The following is a 16,445-nucleotide window of genomic DNA, read 5'->3' on the forward strand; positions in this document are numbered from 1 at the left end:
TCTTATGAACATTTTGGGTGATACAACCAGGTATGGTGTATAAAAAGGCCACTTGAAGTGCAAATAAACTCGGCTGTAAGTCGACGCTTGCCTGTATCTATCTGCGTCTCCAGTTTTTAAGTCGTGCTGCATTTCTCCCGGGATAAATGCGAACTCTGGCTTTTAGTGAGTCAGATATTTGTAAAACGATTCCAAAAGACCAGCAGCACAACTTTTGTTCGTGCTACTTTGTATGGTAAAAAAAAAAATAATTGCAAAACTTGCAGCAGTTAGGCCTACGCAGCTGTGCCATGCACTCTGTGCCCACAGTCGTTTCGTTTGCACTCTGATTATGGGTAAACGGCCAACAAAGTTCAATTTGGGACCAGCAGGCCACTGACCGTCCAGTGTGGCTGCTTGCATGCCTCTTCAAAGACCTGGTGCAAGGCCCGGGGAATCAGGCCCCTCCGCTCGTCCTCCAGTGCCAGCTCCCCGGCGGGTCCCTCCATGGTGTGGGTCTTGCCGGCACCCGTCTGGCCATAGGCAAAGATGCACACGTGGTAACCATCCAGGGCACTCTGCACCAGCTGCGACACCTCTGCAAACACTTCGCTCTGGCTGGCCACCCCCGGGAACACACGGTCAAAGTGGAAGCTCAGCTCCGTCTTCTGTCGCTGCGTCTGCACACAAGTGAGCGTGCCTGAAACCGATGCAGCGTGACCGCTATCTGCACGAGGCACAGCTGCCACGGCCACACTAGACGCACGGTCCTGTCTACTTATCTGCAAAACAACGCACAGTGGATGGCCACACTGAGGGTGCACCACTGCAGCAGTTGACAAAAGTTGACATTTAGCCCCGTGTCCCCCCTTAAGGGCGATGGTAGGGTAGTTCAATGGAAAAAAGATTTTTTTATTCCATTACTAAAAAATAATGCACACTCAGAGGAGGAAAACCATGAACTGTCAAGCGCGTAGGAGTGCTCGAAGCCATTAAGAAATGGCGTGAAGAACCATGCCTCCTGACGGATGCAAGGGCTTGTCTTAGGCTTGTGCGAATATTCAAGCACCTCGAATATTCAAACGAATATTACAGTATTTGAATTCACTTCGACAAGAATTTAAATTATCCGAAATTTCAAAGTGTTTCGAAGTAGACATATAAACCACATGAAACCCACTGTAAAGGTGGTTTCACTGCAGTGGAGGGGTGCTATACCTTGAAGACACCTATCCAGCGGAAATCCACACTGCTGAGAAGCCCCACTTCAAGGTTAAATGAACATATTACTCTCAGATCGATTCATCATTTTTTAAGTTTAAAAGCTTGTTATACCGGCTTATATGCTTCAAGTATGATAAATTTTAAAACGTAACATATTTTACAGGTTGTCACTTGCATTCTACCAAAAGTCAAATCCTGCTACTATTAAAGCTCCTTCCACTTCCCTTTGAAACCAAAAGAATGACATTTGCACATGCCTTGTTTCAATTTTAAAATATATTGCGCAGGTTAGTTTGGTCATGACACATATGCTCATTTTTAAAAAATAAAATGTGACATTACCTATTTGAATTCTCTTTGAAATTATTTCCAAACCACTATTCACTTCGAATTCACTTTGCACCTAAAATTCACTATTCACGCAAGCCTAGCTTGTTTGCATGTTTTCCATCATTGTTTCTGCATGTATGTATTTTTTATTATAAGTATGGCTAAATCTGCTAAATATATTATTTCCTACCATTTTCATAAGTTCTGATTGCAAATTTCCCCAGGAGCAATGCTTTGGAGCATAGTCATTGGCTTGTGTTGTGAGCACTTTCCGCGAGTGTTTTTAAGCATAAAGGCACATTTTTCTCACCAGGGTGTCTACCAATTAAATTTTTCCAAATTCCCTGACTTTTCCAGGTTTTCCATGACCATTTCAAGCAAATTCCATGACCGGTACGTCTGCTTGGAAGAAACTGCGCATTGGAAACAAGCTCTTGAGTGGTAAAAACGAATTATGAGGCGCTCATATAAAATAGAAACCATGCTGCTTTATTGCATTCCTTTGGCTGAAAGCATCCTTTACAATGAATAAAATATTAAAAGACACAATAATTGTCCCTCGACAAACAGAAAAGCTTGTTTATTTGCATCGGCAATGCCTTCACTGTTTCAAAGATTCAATCTCTTGCTGCAGCATGGAGACCTGAAGCTGTGCGTCTTCCATCAGTTTTTGCTTCCTTGATTCAAGCTCTTTCACAAGAGCCGCAGTCCTCCTCTTTTATCTTTCAGCATCTGATATGCCCAATCATTCCTTCTTTTTCCTCTCCAAGTCTTCTTTCCATTTGGTGTCGGCCCCTGGAACCATGTCTATCATCTTGTCTGTAACGTCAACTTCTGCAACACCACCTGCTGCAGACACCTCATCGTACACTAACCTTGGTGCTACAAGTGACTCCTCCATATTTTCCACAAGACATTCCTTGCTCACCGAAAATTGCCACTCCACAGAAGAATTTCCATGTGAAAGGCACAGCACAATCTTCATAAACAGCAGTAGCTCTTCATGAGAACTTGTAGAGAGTTCCACCCACAGGTTCTAGAAGTGCTCTTTCCGCAATCAAATTTTCGCACACACACTTGTGCAGTGCTGTTCGAGCACACTTGTACAGTGTCAATTTTTATGAAAGGGAACACGCGAACACGTGACCTGCGCTCTGCGACGGCTGCCTTCAGCTCCGTCAACTGACAGCTAACGAAAGCTCGCCCGCTTTGGCGTCATCTATTGGCAAACAAAATAACAAGTCACAGCCGGTTGCGAAGCGCTTTTAGATAACGCTGCATCTCGGCTCGCGTAACGGGCGATGCAGGCAGCGCGTCGTCTGCCTGTCAACAAATCGAGCGTGGCGCGCCAGCACTGCGCGAGCTGCAGGAATTGCCCTTAACGCGAGCCGAGAGGCAGCGTTATTTAAAGGCGCTTCTGAACCAGCCATGATTCGTTATTTTGTTAGCCAATAGATGACGCCAAAAGCGGGCAAGCTTTCGTTAGCTGTCGGTTGACGGAGCTGAAAGCAGCCGCCGGAGCGCGCAGGCCATGCGCTCCTGTGTTCCCTTTCATAAAAATTGACACTATACATATGATCTACTTGCTCTCTCTTCTTAGGCCTGTAAGGCACCCGTGCTCTATAAGTACTTCAAGTGCAACATTCAGCAGCTTCTGGCCAGCTTCCACAGAAGCGGCACCAACTGCTGGGTTTAAGCAACCGGCCCCCCCTTGTCAGAGGTGATCTTTCGATTATCTTTGCTGAACAGGCCTTAAAGGGACACTAAAGGCAAATAATTTATGTCAGAGTGAAAGCTCAATGTATGACAGCGTCTAAAATGGCAATATTATCAACAGCAGTGCCCTACTTACCGAGAAATTAAGCTAAATGTATCACACGATGAGTGCCACGAGTGGGACATTTTGGAAGTGATCCCAATGACGTGGAAGAGTCCAACTACAATTAATCACTAGTAATCAAACTAGCTGCAATAAAAAAAGAACCTTCCGTGCTTCAAGAGACGTAATAAAATGCTGTTTGTTTCTGTTTGATTTATAGCAGCAGTACCGAGCGAGCGTTCTCGGGGCTCGGAGTCCACGTTCGCATCGTGTGGTGTTTACAGTGCGGGCGCGGAGTGCGGCCTGTGAACTCGCGTTACAGCGGCCGGGTGTTATAAACACAGCGGCCGGGCCGAAGCTACGCCAGTCGCCCCGTCGCTGCTGCATCGTTCGCATGCAACGCTTTTGCTTAAATATACGAGTTCTTATTGTAGACATGCCTTTGTCTTTCTTTACTTGAATACGCAATATCATCACGCAACCAACGCCCGGACGTCTACAAATTGGTGACCCGGACGTGATTCCAACACTCAATTTTCTGCCTCGTTCGCACGCAACGATTTTGCTTAAATATACGACTTCTTATTGTAGACGTGCCTTTGTCTTTCTTTACTTGAATACACAATATCATCACGCAACCAACGCCCAGACGTCTACAAATTGGTGACCCGGACGTGATTCGAACACTCAACCTTCTGCCTCGTTCGCACGCAACGCTTTTGCTTAAATATACGAGTTCTTATTGTAGACATGCCTTTGTCTTTCTTTACTTGAATACACAATATCATCACGCAACCAACGCCCAGACGTCTACAAATTGGTGACCCGGACGTGATTCGAACACTCAACCTTCTGCCTCGTTCGCACGCAACGCTTTTGCTTAAATATACGAGTTCTTATTGTAGACGTGCCTTTGTCTTTCTTTACTTGAATACGCAATATCATCACGCAACCAACGCCCAGACGTCTACAAATTGGTGACCCGGACGTGATTCGAACACTCAACCTTCTGCCTCGTTCGCACGCAACGCTTTTGCTTAAATATACGAGTTCTTATTGTAGACGTGCCTTTGTCTTTCTTTACTTGAATACGCAATATCATCACGCAACCAACGCCCGGACGTCTACAAATTGGTGACCCGGACGTGATTCGAACACTCAACCTTCTGCCTCGTTCGCACGCAACGCTTTTGCTTAAATATACGACTTCTTATTGTAGACGTGCCTTTGTCTTTCTTTACTTGAATACACAATATCATCACGCAACCAACGCCCAGACGTCTACAAATTGGTGACCCGGACGTGATTCGAACACTCAACCTTCTGCCTCGTTTGCACGCAACGCTTTTGCTTAAATATACGAGTTCTTATTGTAGACGTGCCTTTGTCTTTCTTTACTTGAATACGCAATATCATCACGCAACCAACGCCTGGACGTCTACAAATTGGTGACCCGGACATGATTCGAACACTCAACCTTCTGCCTCGTTCGCATGCAACGATTTTGCTTAAATATACGACTTCTTATTGTAGACGTGCCTTTGTCTTTCTTTACTTGAATACACAATATCATCACGCAACCAACGCTACCGTAGTTTCGGTATCGCGTACTGCTGCATGTGTTTTGCTACGCTCGTGAGTCGCTCCGATAGAAAGTTCGACAAAATACCACATGCATGTGATGTTGCCGGATGCCCGAATGGTGCACGCCGCCGCGCAGTAAAGGCGGGCAACGTTGGGTACGACAACAATGACGTGCGAAATACCGCTTTCAGGGGGGTGATTTGAAGTGAGCTAACGTGATGCGGACCACTAAAACGCGATTTTATTTCAAAATAAGCACTTTCTTGGCATAAAAGTAGCACTGTGAGGTTTATGGACAGCTATTTCAACAATGAACGTCGACTTAATATTTGCCTTTAGTGTCCCTTTAATAAATAAGATGCATTCTTTTTTGGCACTTACCACAACAGTGTGAGATTGTTTAGTGATCTTTCGCAACTCACTTTTGGCGGCAGGGCCTATGTCAAAGGCAGCTATACCAATGATGTTGTTCAGGTTCTCCAGATCAATTTTCATCAGTTTTGAAAATGTGCCTGCAGCATCCAGCTTTTCCTTTAACACGATTCGTCTCAGCAGTGACCACAACAGGCTGTCCAGTGCTGTTGTGAAAAAAGGCAGCATCGGCTTCTCTGTCTGAAACTCAGACAAAAATGGCTCTAATTCTTCTGAAACTGAAAGCATAAAGGCCAGCTTTACTGACAGCATCTCGTCTTTCACAGCCATGTGGATTGGATTGGATCCGGTCCAATCTGGATTACCATATTTATTGTACTACTCTTTTTGTATCACAGTCTAATGTACGCACCGGTAAACTACACTTTTCAGTAAAAAATAACAACTACAGCTCGAATACTCTGTGCACCTTGCCCTCTGCTGATGGCACTTCTAGCCTAACCAGAAGGCCCTCATGCCGAGCCGAGATCACGGCCAAGACAAACATGCAAAATTTTATGCGCGTGAGTAACGTTGTGCTCTGAAAGTAGAAGCACCAGCTTTGCACTGTTTCTTCTTTTTTTACTATGCTTCTGCTTAGCTGTTCTGTGTGGTTTAAGGAGCAACTTAAGCTTTGATCAATAGCAATGAATATTTTCGTGACGATCGCAAGACTACAGTCAGTTTCCATGACCCTGGCCAGATTTTTCAGAAATTCCCTGACTTTTCCAGACGTGTTCAAATTCCCTGACTTTTCCAGGTTTTCCAGGTTGGTAGACACCCTGCTCATGTTCAGTTTTTTGAAAATTTTCAAAACTTGATGTACTTTTTATGGAAAACTACACGACCGAATGTGCTGAAGTTCTCAGATTACACTTAAATCCCTTCCAAAGAGTCTGAACCTACAACTTTGAATAACTTTGTGAGCTATAAATAAGAAAAAATGATTAATTGGAAGGTCTCTCGTATGAAACGCGACATGTGAGGACAATCTTGTTTTGATAAAAGTAAGAACCTGTATTTAGAGCTAGGGTTTAAGGCCGCTGCCATGCGGAATTACATAGTGTGTTCACGGTCATACTCGCTTTTGTTCCCGAGAAAAGGTACATTTCGTTTTACACCCCAGTATAAAATTTCATACTTAAATACAAAATACTAACAAAAGCCACAGGGCCGAAATTGCATAAAGTGGAGGCCAAAAGCTTTGATTGAGCATGCGAAATTTCACCATAAAATATGAAAAAGTTCCCAAGATATAACATTTGAAACCAAGATGACCCGTTTACCCTACCATACCCCCAAGTATGACCTTAAATATGAAAACTGCTCTATGTTAGCCAGCTTGCAGTTGTGGATCATGGTCTCGAAATGTTCCCAGAAGCCCTGCCACTAGCGAAGTAAGGTCGCCGGAAAAAGCTGGTGCCTGTAGTTTCGGTAGGGCTTCAGTGCAGACGTCCAGGGTCACAATTTGGCCCACGATGCTCCGAGAGGTGCTGTCTTCTGACCGAGAAGGAAGCGGCTTGCATTGTTACGGGCCTTGTAGTGATACTCCAGAGCTACGATGGCTGCCGCTTCATACTCATCACCATTGGTCATGAGCTTGGCCATCATCTCGTTGAGCATTGCAAGCACCGAGTAGTTGTCCTCCCAGGGCGTCTACCGAGTTGACATTTCTAAATTCCCCGAGTTTTCCAGGTTTTCCCCGAGTGTTTTTGCTAAATTCCCTGAGTGAAAGAGAATTTTGTTTTATGTCAACATGGGTAGACACCATGCCGCTCGCTGATGTCACTCTCTAGTAAGCACGTTAAAAAATAAAAATCACGAGCAGAGCTCGTCCTGCCCAAATGTCCTCAAAGTGCTTTGGCTCTGCTCATCCTAGCGGAATAGGTACTCCCCGCTAGCGTTTAGGACAAGAAGCGCTGGTCTACAGCTTAGATTGCCCGTCTCGCTACTTCTGCCGGAAGCACCTGTGCCACCATTCAAGGACGGCGTCCAGGCCTCCTCAGTGGCTCAAGAGCAGGCTTTCCCCGGCGCCGCCACGACAGTACATGGCCTACCGTTGCCTGGGAATGCCATCCACGCTTCCCGCAGCGACAACGGCTTACTCGGTGCTCCATCGGCACCCGAGCCGCTTAGGGGTGCTGTCCAAGCTCCCTCGGACAAGGGTCCCTCCTCTGTGAGTACACCGATTGTGTCCAACTCCTCGGACGTCACCACTGGCTCCACGCGCGGCTCGCCCGAGAGCGCCGCCGAGCTTTCCGCCACCATCACGCGACTCCGAGTCACGGTGAACGCCTTGGCAGCGTCAATCTCCGTGCTGTGTCCTGTCGCCTTGCCAGCACTGCATTCACTCAATGCCGCGTTGGCCGCCGCCGCCTCGCAAGACCATGAAGAGAGCTCACCCGAGAGCCGCAGAAAGCTCCTGAATGCCCTCACGGAGCTCTCATACCAACTAGGCTGCGTGGCGTCATCATGCTCCGGAGTTTCGGCTGCCGTATCACCATCACCGGCTGCCTGCGAACTACCGGAGTTCCGCGGCTTCCAGGACGACGCCGACCATTGGGTGGCCACCGTCAACACACTAGGAGCTCGTCAAGCGTGGACGGACCAACGGAAATGGTGCGTGGCCATTGACCGCCTTCGGCATGCTGCCGCGGCGTGGCATAGATTCGAAGGCGTGCGGCAGCAGTCCTGGGCGGAGTGGAGCTTCAAGCTCATTGCTGCTTTTGGCCGGACACCCTCCAACTTCTATGCGACCACCGAGGCCAATCTGACCGTTACCGAGGATGGAGCTCGGGAGGTGTTCCACCTCGGGGCGGCAGCTCGGGCGTTCAACAACCTGCCCTCCAGCGGACATAGAGCTCGCGAGGCGCAGCGCCCCCCTGGTACAGCTGTACCCTGTAGCTGCTCCACGGACAGCTTTACGGAGTGCCCTGCGGCAGTCATCCACACTAGCCGCAAGATGTCCTCCTCCCCACAGGTGTCAGACTCCGCGTCGATACCTGCCCCACAACGACCCTTGACACAGACCAAGACCGTCTCCGAGCCACAGCAGCCGGCGAGCCGGCCTCCAAGTGGGCCAGTGCTAGAGTGCCTGGAGGCGTCGGCCTACTGTGTGACGACTTCACCTCCGTCGCTACAAGCCGGAGACAATGCACTAGCCACCACTTCCGGTTTGGCCAACAGACAGAAGTCACATAATCCCCGGACGTCGCCGCAGTCATTGGCCGAGTGGGATGACTCTCGCCAACTGCCAAGTGCCGTCTCCATAAAAGAACCTGAAATGCCTATGCCCATGCCGCCTGTAATCGAGAACCTACCGGTGCAATCCATGTTTGCACCTGATTACAATGGGTTTGACCAGGATGGCTTGACCGCACGTCGCACATTGTCAAGAACCACCAGCTCGTTCACCAGTACGACATCAGCGATACCGGAAGAGCACGACTTGCCTCACAAGCCAGTACGTGAACTCTGCTCTGCGATGCCACAGATGTCTAGTGGAACATCCCGTCGCCCCTTCACGCACAGCGAGCGGCGCAGAAGTCCCCGCTCAGTGTGGACTGTCGTGGCACTGCAGCCCAGATTCGCTGCCATGTCTTCCCAACTGCGACGGGATAGCCATGATGATCTGCAACCGATGCGACAACTCCGCATCAGCCAGTACCACCTGCTAGCTCCATATTCTACAGGTGACCACATGCATTCACAGCGTGGAAGAGACCTGCAACGACCACCCCGGTACAGCCAGTGTCGTCCACCAGAATGTTTGGCAGCTCAGCAGGACAAGTCACGGCGTATACAACACCGACCACCACAACACAGTCAATGCCGCCCGCCTGAACTACGTTTGGCACCTCATGAAACGAAGTCACTGCGTGGCCGAGATCGGCCACCTCGATGCAACCAGTGCCACCCACCAGAGACACTGTCGGCAGCACTTACTTGACAATTTATTTTTCTCCTGCAAAAAGAGCGCGATTTTTGTATGAAAAGATGGCTTGCGGTAGTGGCGACCCATGCATAGCTGGCTCGTCAACACGAAAGCGAAGCTTTTCATTTTCGTCATCTTCTTCGAGAGATGATTCGGATACAGATGTTTATCTTGTGTCTGGAAGTGAAGACAGCGATGGCGGTGAACTGAGCATCTCCTCCGGTGATGATGAAGACAGCTCGGAAGGGAACATCGCGAGTGCTCGCCAGTGGATCCTGCGTGATGCGGACAATCCTCCTGTGAAGCCTCCTCGCTTTCCATTCTTGGCCATTCCAGGCAAGACTTTCAGCTTGTCATCGCCATATGGCCTTATGCAATATATTCAGCAGTTTCTGGACGATGCACTCATATCATTAGCGGTAGACGAAACCAATCGTAAAGCGGCTGAACAGTTGAAAAGCTCTCCTCCGAGTGAACATTCCCGCCTAAAAAAATGGGTGCCAGTTACAAAAGAAGAGATGTGGGTATTCCTTGCACTCCTGCTATTGCAAAGAATAGCTCACAAGCCTCGACAGCAGTGGTCCAAAAACAAGTTGTCTACACCTGTTTTTGGAGAGGTGATGTCCTGCCATCGGTTTCTGCTCATTATGCAATGTTGCACTTTGTGGACAATGCCAGCATCACCGACCCGAATGGCCACACGCAGCCGAAGCTGTGCGAAATATGGACATTTTTGGAGCGACTGTCGAAGAACTACCGCTCGGCACATATACCGGAAAGAGACAAATCGATAGACGAAAGTCTAATGCTCTTCAAAGGAAGACTGGGATGGGTGCGATACATCTCGCTCAAAAGAGCGAGATTTGGCTTGAAATTTTTCTTGCTTTGTGAGCCATCTTCGGGATATGTGTGGGATGTGTTGATCTACACAGGAAACGGCACAAATCTCGGCACACCAGCAAATCTTGAACCTTGTTCACCAATGGGTACCAAAGTTGTCATGAAGCTCATCGAGCTCTTGCTAGGCAAGGGGTACTGCCTGACGAGAGACGACTTCCATACTTCGGCAGAACTCGTTCCTCCTTATTCAGCACCACACCGATGTGTATGGCACCGTGAGACCCAACAGAAAAGTTTAACAACCATGCTAAACAGTTGCCAGCAGTGCGAGTCGAAATTTAAAAGTCGCGCCTTTTTGCGGCGGAGCACTATGTGTCGAATGCAGAAGAAACTTCCTTGCTTAAAGCATGGCCTCAGAGATTGCATGCTGCCAGCCAGGTTACTCGAGAGGCTCGAGAGAAACCTGTCGGCGCACAATCTCGGAGGCCATGCTTATAGCACTGTTGCTGCTTCTACGTTGTCTGGTTTCTCAATCGTGGTGAACTTTGTTGGACACCTGCTGCATGGGGTGTGATGGTTCGGTACGCTAGCTATACGGCCGGTTTTAAACTCAAGGAACATGCGCTGGAGCATGGAGATCGTGCGACTGGACGAAACTTCAGCACTGATCCGTTGCGCGTACATAACTGGAGAAAACAAGAGGAAGAGCTTTGGGCTACGAAAAAGGATCGTCGCGCATTTTGCGAACCAAATCAAGGAAAGTCTCCTCTTGTCAAGAGACAAGTTCTCTTATATGTTAAGAGGCTCCGTAGTGAGGGATGTGCAGTGTCCCACAAAATGACTTAAACCCACGCGCGGGCCACGGTCAGAAATCAAGGCATTTCTGCCACTGACTTCAAGGCCAACAGCGGTTGGGCAGCAAGCTTTTTAACACCGTCATGCGAAATTTCAGCTCTTATAACTCCCGCAATTTTTTTCTTCCGCGTAATGAACCCTCCACCCTAACTGGCTTTTCTGAAAAAAAGAAAGGTGGGTTCGTTACGCGAGTAAATACGGTATTACAAGATTTTTCGCCACTTGATTGACGAAGCTACGTATAACTCTTTTGTCTTGTACCAAAAAGACGGAGGAAAGATGAGCCACTTTGACTACCGCCCCGCCCTGATTGAGTCAATCCTCCATAGGTACCTGGATCCTTCAAGAAAGATAAAGCGCGGCCGACCATCTGATGTCCTTGACCCTGTGCGTCTCAAGGAACGGCACTTTCCTTCTTACATCCTGCCAAGTGAAGCCAAAGCAGCCCCAACAAGAAAGTGCTTTATTTGCTCTCGGAAGTGAGGAGAAAACGGGAAAAAGTTAAGAAAGGAAACTCACTTTTGGTGCAGGAGCTGCAACAAGCCGCTTTGTGTTATTCCATGTTTTGAAATTTTCCACACAGTCCCGAAGCTTCCCGTGTGAAATAGCCCAAGGGTACTTAGCCTACACAAGTGAAGAAAGATGTGGCAACTGTTTTCTTTACAAGGTTTTTATTAGAGCTGTGCGAATAGCAAAATTTTGGGTGCGAAGCGAATTCGAATAATAAAGATTGAGTGCGAATCGAATCGAATAATTTCGAATAATTTTCGAATATTTCTCAAACATTTTTCGAATAATTCGAAGTAAAATTACAGAAAAAGTTGCAGAGAATCCCTAAGTATGTTCTTGTGAGATAGCAACATGAAAGTGTTTCTTTTCGCTAGGTTGATGAAGCGCTGGTGGGGTCATATTTCATAGTTGTCTTTCTTATCAAGAATGAGGCAATGTAGAGGCCGAATTGTATTTATGTACATGATTTGGTGCAACCAAAGTGTTGCCGACAACACTTTACACGTGATAGGCAGAGATGCCATTTCCTCAGCCTCTCCTCCTCTTTCAACTTCTGTGGAAGCCAAACTAATGTGGTGGACAAGGATGTGCTCCCTTCAAGTCCGGAGTTCCAAATCTGCCTCGTAGTCGTCGATATATAAGAACATCTGAAATTTTGGATGCTAAAAAGCTTCGGTGTCCGATTTTTCAGACTTCCTGCCCAAATTTCAGGTCCAAAACAGCATTAATTGAGCCCCCAACTCTGCCACATCTTTCATCTCCATATTGGAACCAGCGTTTTCTTGAGTTAATACATTTGTGACCGTAGCGGAGCTTGAAAGGCAGCTTTGCCGCAATACGGGGGTGTGATGAGGTGAAGCATATTAAATTATGATGACTGAGGGGCGCGAGAAAATGGCACACAACGAAAAGAAGTACACGGGACGACGCGCTACTAGCAACTGAAATATTATTCAGAAAAGATATTTATACCGCAGTGGAATCAAATCTAACCCAACGAGTCGACCAAAAAGATATATAAAACCATATGCCCTGCAGGAAGGGGAGATAGCCTATCTACAACGTTACTTCACGTAGGTATGCCGGGCATATGGTTTTATATATCTTTTTGGTCGACTCGTTGGGTTAGATTTGATTCCACTGCGGTATAAATATGTCTTTTCTGAATAATAATATTTCAGTTGCGCGTCGTCCCGTGTACTTCTTTTCGTGTGCCGTTTTCTCGCACCCCTCAGTCATCATGAACAAATACCAACTCGCCCAACTTTTTACCGTACGAAGCATATTAAAAAATCTAGGGACCACTTCCAAACGGACGTTGACTGTCTCTTGACTAAGTTCTCTTGACTAAGATTTGATTCCACTTGACTGTCTCTTGACTAAGATTTGATTCCACTGCGGTATAAATATGTCTTTTCTGAATAATAATATTTCAGTTGCGCGTCGTCCCGTGTACTTCTTTTCGTGTGCCGTTTTCTCGCACCCCTCAGTCATCATGAACAAATACCAACTCGCCCAACTTTTTACCGTACGAAGCATATTAAAAAATCTAGGGACCACTTCCAAACGGACGTTGACTGTCTCTTGACTAAGTTCTCTTGACTAAGATTTGATTCCACTTGACTGTCTCTTGACTAAGATTTGATTCCACTGCGGTATAAATATGTCTTTTCTGAATAATAATATTTCAGTTGCGCGTCGTCCCGTGTACTTCTTTTCGTGTGCCGTTTTCTCGCACCCCTCAGTCATCATGAACAAATACCAACTCGCCCAACTTTTTACCGTACGAAGCATATTAAAAAATCTAGGGACCACTTCCAAACGGACGTTGACTGTCTCTTGACTAAGTTCTCTTGACTAAGATTTGATTCCACTTGACTGTCTCTTGACTAAGATTTGATTCCACTGCGGTATAAATATGTCTTTTCTGAATAATAATATTTCAGTTGCGCGTCGTCCCGTGTACTTCTTTTCGTGTGCCGTTTTCTCGCACCCCTCAGTCATCATGAACAAATACCAACTCGCCCAACTTTTTACCGTACGAAGCATATTAAAAAATCTAGGGACCACTTCCAAACGGACGTTGACTGTCTCTTGACTAAGTTCTCTTGACTAAGATTTGATTCCACTTGACTGTCTCTTGACTAAGATTTGATTCCACTGCGGTATAAATATGTCTTTTCTGAATAATAATATTTCAGTTGCGCGTCGTCCCGTGTACTTCTTTTCGTGTGCCGTTTTCTCGCACCCCTCAGTCATCATGAACAAATACCAACTCGCCCAACTTTTTACCGTACGAAGCATATTAAAAAATCTAGGGACCACTTCCAAACGGACGTTGACTGTCTCTTGACTAAGTTCGACCGTAACGGACCTTGAAAGGCAGCTTTGCCGCAATACGGGGGTGTGAGGAGGTGAAGCATATTGAAAATCTAGGGACCACTTCCAATCGGACGTTGTCTCTTGCCTAAGTTCGACCGTAACGGAGCTTGAAAGGCAGCTTTGCCGCAATACGGGGGTGTGATGAGGTGAAGCATATTGAAAATCTAGGGACCACTTCCAACCGGACTTTGTCTCTTGGCTAAGTTCGACCGTAACGGAGCTTGAAAGGCAGCTTTGCCGCAATACGAGAGTGTAATGAGGTGAAGCATATTAAAAATCTGAAGGGGTCACTTTTAACCGGACGTTGACTGCATTTGTCTTTGGGAAGTTCGAATAGTTCGAATAGTAAAATTTCAGTGCGAATCGAATCGAATAGCAAACACTATTGGAAAAATATTCGCAATTTCGAATATTCGCACACCCCTAGTTTTTATTTTTATTAGCAGCAGGCAGCTGGTTTCCTATGTATTGTCCAGAAATAAACTATTGTGTTGACTAGGGTAGCTGTTGGGCTTTCAACCTGTGTTTATTGTGTTGATTTGACTAAGTATGTGGTACAAATATTTTTTCAACATTGACTAGCTACTTTTTAGTCCAATCAGATTCGAAATCAGCAGTAAAAAAAGATAGGCACTTTTCGTTAGGAAACTTTCAAAAAAAAAATAAAGCATTTAAAGGCCAACTGCAACGAAACTTCGCAAACCTGAAAAAGCCGATTTATCCCTGTAATGCCCAAAAGGCGTTCTCCCTTGAGAAAAATTGTGAGAAAACACTCACCATATATACTCTTCTTGTAGAGTTCATTTTAAGAAAAAAAAAGGGTGAAATTTTAGTTCGAACATAACTTAATTACTCTTAATTAAAATTAATTAATTAATTTGAATAAATGAGTAACTCAATGTAACTTAATTATAACATGTTAAATATCCAATAACGGCTTTTCTATGAAGCTTTGACGGGTTTTTTACCTCTTTTGAGGCATTATATTTTATGTATCAAATATGATACAGTGGGCCTTACAGGGTTATAGGCAGTCTAGCTGGAGATAATCCTACCTGCCAAATTTCACCTTCAAAACGCAAGTGGTTACCTAAGAAAAAAACCTGCCAACAACGCAATTTTTGATACCGAAAGTAGAAAAAACGACGCCATTACAGCCGACTGGAAGTGACTCAGACCGCAGCCCAACAGACCGACTGATGCAGGCGAATCGTCTGCTCTGCGCTCCGAAGTATTCGCTTCGCAGCCGCGCCACAGAGTTTTCTTTTTAGATGGTAACAAAGAAACAAAGTACGTAAACATTCACCGAAGAAAACACGGATACATGCCCATAAAGCGTTCCTCTAAGCAACGACTGCCGCTTCGCACCTATCGTCTCGCCCTACACTGTGTTGGAGAACTCGCTGGTTCACAATAAATGATGCTGCTGGTTTACACATCGGGTATTCTCGCTTCGTTGATAGGCTACGGATGGTAAGACAGCGTTGTTTTCGATATTGATGCTAGGTTTGGCACACTCCCATGTCCACCGAAAGCGTCGCTGCATTTCTGTAAACCCTTGTCTGTTTGCACCCAAGACTTTTACATTAAATATAACGTAGTACAATTTGTTTCCTTAAAATAAGTTTACGTGCTTTAACTCCTTTAAACCAAGCACGACTACATTTCTGTCGAACTTTGCTGCTTTGACCACTCGAAACTACAAGCGAGCCGATCAGCTTTTTGGACCTTTTATTACTCGCGTGTAGATGGCGCAGCTTGTCTAGCACTTCGCGGGGCGCCGTTTTACGTGCTTTATGCTATACTAAATGTCTTTCGAATGGCGTTACGCTAGATTTTTGCGTGCGAAACACGCTAACGCAAGCATTTTAAGCTATACCAAAACTGTCTAATACAAATACCTCTTGTCACCAGCGCTTCTCCGAACACTGGTCGGGGCTTCCCACTCTTGGGTTTGCAGTGGCTGAATATTGTAGACACAGCGTCAGGAATCAACATTTTTTTTTTCAGTTTCAACAGTATTTGGGCAAAAAGACACCGGTCGTACATAAAGTCGTCATCTTTAAAGTGCGCCGCGTAAAGTACCACGCTCTTTGATAGCTCCAATTCCTTTCACCTCACTGTGATAACCCACAGCTATTGGAGCTTTATGTTTTTTGGAAGAGCGTGAAAGCTGGTCCCGTCCATAACATACGTGTTCCAGCAGCCTACGGCCCCGCATTTCGTCCTACAAAAGAGTTGGCTTTTCGGAATTGGCCGTCCTTAGAGGAGCGTCGCGCAGAAAAAGAGGGGATTAGGCTGCAGGCAGTTCTGCTCCTGAGCGGCTGTGAGCTGCGATTTACGTCATTTCCGTTTGTGTCCGATTTGCCCGGGCACACCGCTAGGGCTCCGCGTCGCCTTCTAGCCAATAATTAGAGCACAGATTATAAATGAAGTACGTGACTGCAAGATTTCTCACTGTGATTATCATTACTTGCCCAACATATACGACGCATTCCGAGCTAATTCTGTCTAAGTCAAATTTCGTTGCAGTTGGCTTTTAAGGGGTTATTCCCTTTTGAATAGTACAGGGAGCAG

The 16,445-nt window shown here is 46.3% G+C and overlaps 1 protein-coding gene across 1 annotated transcript in view; it reads right to left on the minus strand.

The window, feature by feature from the left end:
- The window catches only part of LOC119395588 (kinesin-like protein KIFC1), a 273,777-nt gene that overhangs the window by 141,149 nt on the left and 116,183 nt on the right, over positions 1-16,445 (minus strand). Inside the window, exon 10 of the mRNA XM_037662566.2 lies at positions 381-659. Within this exon, the coding sequence (XP_037518494.1) occupies positions 381-659 (279 nt within the window). The remainder of the gene's footprint in view (positions 1-380; positions 660-16,445) is intronic.

The sequence above is a fragment of the Rhipicephalus sanguineus genome, chromosome 6, assembly GCF_013339695.2.
Source record: "Rhipicephalus sanguineus isolate Rsan-2018 chromosome 6, BIME_Rsan_1.4, whole genome shotgun sequence".
Lineage (NCBI taxonomy): Eukaryota > Metazoa > Arthropoda > Arachnida > Ixodida > Ixodidae > Rhipicephalus > Rhipicephalus sanguineus.